The sequence below is a fragment of the Homarus americanus genome, unplaced genomic scaffold, assembly GCF_018991925.1.
Source record: "Homarus americanus isolate GMGI-L3 unplaced genomic scaffold, GMGI_Hamer_2.0 scaffold42643, whole genome shotgun sequence".
NCBI classification, from domain to species: Eukaryota; Metazoa; Arthropoda; class Malacostraca; order Decapoda; family Nephropidae; genus Homarus; species Homarus americanus.
Window position 1 is genome coordinate 1,376,102 of NW_024747582.1, and position 4,833 is coordinate 1,380,934.

The 4,833-nt window shown below is 34.9% G+C and overlaps 1 protein-coding gene across 1 annotated transcript in view; it reads left to right on the forward strand.

Annotated features, from left to right (window-relative positions):
• Positions 1 to 3,562: 3,562 nt before the first annotated feature.
• LOC121879749 (zinc finger MYM-type protein 1-like) overlaps positions 3,563 to 4,833 on the forward strand; it is a 5,451-nt gene continuing 4,180 nt past the window's right edge. The window contains exon 1 of the mRNA XM_042386518.1: positions 3,563 to 4,833. This exon is cut by the window's right edge and continues 1,038 nt beyond it. Within this exon, the coding sequence (XP_042242452.1) occupies positions 3,690 to 4,833 (1,144 nt within the window). The 5' untranslated portion in view covers positions 3,563 to 3,689.

Consider the following 4,833-nt stretch of genomic DNA (forward strand, 5'->3'; position numbering starts at 1 on the left):
TTGTTTGGCGGGAAACTGATGAGTACTTGTATTCATCCGCCAAGGCTGGGCCGCGCGGGATAATTTAAACTATTATATTTTCCAGATATTTCAAATTCATTTAATCCAATATTTATATCAGAAATAAACTATTATAAATACCTTAGATATTATTCTATAGATACTTAACTGGGATTTTATAGAAATGGTAAAAAACATGGGGTACTACTTCTTGACGCGTGGAATGCGGTCCTGGCCTGGGTGAGCAGTAATGCGCGGGAACAACACAAAACGCCAAGCAGATGTTCTAATTTTACAGAACCACACCATAAGACAAGGCTAATAAAACAACAACCACATCTACTCCCCACCTCCTGATATCTAATTTCTATCAGATATATATTCATGATATGATCCATAGAGGGTAGAGTCTACGGTAGTGTAGTAATACGAGAATAAATCAAAGAGAAGAAGAGGAGGTAAGGGAGGGAGAGGGAGGTGGCGGGTGCGGTAGAAGCAGCGTGGGTTGAGACTTGACGCTTCTCACCACCACCAAGCGCTTACAATAATTTCCAATACTTTCAATTAAACCTTGTAATATAAAAACTCAATTAGACTATTATATTATGAACACGATACAGTACATCAGTTAGTCATATGCTTATATTTCAATATATCGTTGCGTATAAATCGGTATAATGTTATAATCCAATTTTTATTTTTTTTAATAATCTAATATTTATCATAATTTCTCTATATAATTTCATAATATTAAGTAACCCTCAAATTAATTATAAAATTTTGCTTATCGAATGAAATAGGTCGATTCATATATAAAGTCAATATATTTCAATTATTATAAAAACAAACGATCTATGAAAATTGGCTTTAAAAATCTCCCGATATATTTTCCTTATAAATGAAATATATTACAAATCCACCATTATATGTTATAAGGATGAAATATATTAGTAAAATAACACATAATACATAAAATACATATTATACAAGGTCTATATAACTATATTACCAATGCTGTACTTAAAAACATTCAAGTCAGATTCATGAACTCTGATCTAGAAGAACTGAGAAAGGCAGAGAGACCTGGCGGTTGTAGCATTAGTAAATTTGACAAATTTTGTGACGAGAGGTACCGGTATGGCCAGCATAAGGACAGAACCAGACAATGTGATGTAGTCGTGGCCAGAATTAGGCTAGGATACAGACACATCTGGCAAGTTAGTAACGCTGTACCCATACCGGAACACTCGGCATGTAAACTTTGTGATAAACCTTTAAAGCATACACTTGAACACTATATTATTGAATGTGACACTGTCAAAGACTTTAGACCACCTGGCTTATTGTACCATGAACTTTGTAATCACCAGCAAGTGCAGCGTACTGAATATTAGAAGAACAAATACTGACAATGTATACAGCCTTAACATCAACCTAGAGAAGTAGACTTGTGAAAGAGACTTAGGGGTACTTGTAAGCCCGGACCTACGGCCTAGAAAACAGTGCGTTATTGTTCGAAATAAGGCAAACAGAGTATTGGGTTTTATATCTAGAAGTGTAAGTAATAAGAGTGCAGAGGTCTTATTGCAACTATACCTTGCGCTAGTTAGGCCGCACCTCGATTATGCGGTTCAGTTCTGGTGCCCTTATTATAGAATGGATATCAATTCACTGGAGTCGGTGCCGCGAAAAATGACGAAAATGATTTCGGGACCATTAACAAGCACAAAATTTAATAGTAAAAAAATATGCAAAATTTTCTTTGTTCAGACCTTCATATATGCACGTGGGGAGCGAGGGACTTACTAGGTTAACTTTACCTACCTTATTCCACTCAATTAAGGTAATATAACCACTAATTAACATCATAATCAATAAGAAACTAATCCTCATGTTAAATTATATAAGATAGAAGATTCGTTTATTGGTTTATATAGAGATTTCGTGACGAGTTCCAAGACCACAGGAAAACAAAGGACTGAACCAAAGAAAACAGTCGCCTATTCAATGGGTACCTTCACTAAAATATATCCTGTCTTATATTTCCTCACTTTATGCCTTTTATAAGCAATGTCATGTAGATATGTAGTATTATATTACTTTATTATATCATATGTGTATCCCTATGTGTAAAATAGTACTGGTTAAGTTCATAAATAGACCGATGTTAGAGGAAAATTGAAGACGGATTTTTTTTAGGTCTGGAATTCGGGAAATGCCATGTAAACTTTTAATTATTGTTGGATAAAAAATATAACTTTCTTATTATTTCAGTTATTGTCTCAATGTTCATATTAAGACATAGTGAACGATACCTAAAGAAAACAATAAAATCCTAAGCAATTAAACAGTGACTTAATAAACTAATTGGAAACATACGACGATTTTAACTTGAACTTTTACCGTATCTATTTACCTATGGGCTTACGTGGCTTTAAAATTTACTGAATTTTTATTTATTTTTAATATATCTATCATTGCTTACGTGACTTCATAAATTATACTGAATATATGTCTGTCTGTATATCTTTCTATTTAAAATTTATAGCGACAGTACATCTCTATAATAATTTCCTGCCACACTATCACTACGTTACCTTAGCATACTATAATAATTACTTCCACTCTACCGTAATTTACCTTAATTAATTGTTACCTTTTCTTTAAAACCAATTAATTATACTTTGTTAGTTTACCCAAAATTAATATATTACCTTAAGCAAATTAATATAATCCCCAAATTAATTACTGTATTAAGTAATTTGTAAACTAATAAGGTAATGTTTGTCGTCTTGTTAAGTCTATCTACCAATGTCTATATCTATCTATCTATTTATCTATCTCCACTTGTCAATGCATCTGTTTCACTTACTAAACCAATTACCGTACTTACTATACCTGTTACTCACTGGACCTGATATCAATGCACCTGTCACTCATTGCTTCAGGTCGTCACTCATCAGCTCGCTGTGGTCGCCGTGTTCCTCCATCCACAACTTCTTTGACCCCTCCCCCTCCCCCCCCCTCTTTTTAATAATCATGGATCCGCCCCTGAAATCGGTCATTTGGAAATTAAGTATGCCTGTATTTTTTTTTTTTTGTCATCGGCACAGAATGACCAAAATCGAGAGCACAGAGTTTCATTCACTGTCAATCCTTTCCAGTCGCCGTAATGTTGTGTTCTACTATGGTGTTACTCTTTCACAACAGGACCTTAAGATATCCAATTGGTATATCTGTCGAAGTAGGAAAAAAATGTTCATACACACAGTCAGAAGCGCCGCTCAGCTGCAGCCACGTCAGAAGCGCTGCTCGGCTGCAGCTCCCCTACAAAGCTGCCAGACGTATGGTACTTCTACTTATATTACAGAATTTTTAAATTTCATCATTTAAAAAACAAAAGATTCAGTTAAAATTTTTTCTTCATTATATATTGAAACTATTTTCATAAGAATAATACACCTAAACTTAGTTCACAACCATAGCAAGTTAGCAACTGTACATTCTTTTTACCCAGTTAGCGCCCGTGCTACACGACACTGATGTCGGGGCGGCGCCGCTGCATTCTCCGCAGTCCAGTGACTTGAGTGATACGTGTGTCACACTAGTGCTTCGAATTCACAGTAGAAAGACCTTGAGCCGTGATTGTTTGAAATGTGAAAAATATTATCTGAAATATAAAATCTGATATGAAGTATAATAATTTTGTTTTGAGCAAAATCATGGATACAAAAGTTAAGTATTTGCAAAGCATTAACTTCACTCGACTGACATTAAATGAGAAAATTGAATTCAAAAGAAGAGGAAGACCTACGCCAAACTTGAATATTCAACAGAGTGGCACAAGCAGGAGTAAGGTGTACTCACGTCAGTTCAATGTTTATGTTTATGAAAAATGTGACTGGCTCTGTGGCTGTGATGAATCAAATGCACTATTTTGTTATCCTTGTTTGCTTTATGGTGGAGACTCAACCTGGACAGAAATTGGTGTGACTGACTTGAACCATTTGCAACAAAGAATAAGAAAACATGAACAATGTGCTCAACACATGAATAATATGATTGATTTAACACTCTTGGGTAAAGTGAATATTGCAGCTCAAATTGATACAGCAAACAAACTTTCTGTTGCAGAGTATAATGAACGAGTGAGAAAAAATAGAGATGTTTTATCAAAAATCACAGATTGTGTAAAATTTTTTGGGAAGTTTCAGCTCCTCAGACGACACGATGAAACCACAAGCTCGAAAAACCCAGAAATATTTCGTGGCTTGCTAGATTTTGCCTGTGAAATGGATTCTAGTTTAAAAGCTCATTTAAATGATGTGAGTACAGCAGCAGTTTTCAAAGGAACATCAACAACCATACAAAATGAACTGCTAGAATCTATGTTCAACACATGTCAAGAAAGAATCAGGGAAGAAGTAAATAATGCAAAATATCTAGCAGTAATGTGTGAGGAAAACACTGATATTGATGGTAAATTACAACTGGTAATTGTGTTAAGGTATGAAGTTCAAGGAAAACCAGTTGAAAGATTCTGGGGATTTTTCAACCCAGTCGACCAGACAGCAGAAGCCTCAGCCAGCGTGTTGCTTAATGAACTCCGTACTCTGATTGGCAATAGCCCAGAGAAGCTTATTGCACAAACATATGATGGTGCACCTGCTTTAAGTGGAGTGAATAGAGGTGCACAAGCAAGAATAAAAGAAATGTATAATAATGCACATTTTATTCATTGCTATGCACACCAACTAAATCATATTTTGGAACAGGCAACATCACAAAATAAGAGTGTAAGAATATTTTTCAATAGCCTATCAGGAATACCAG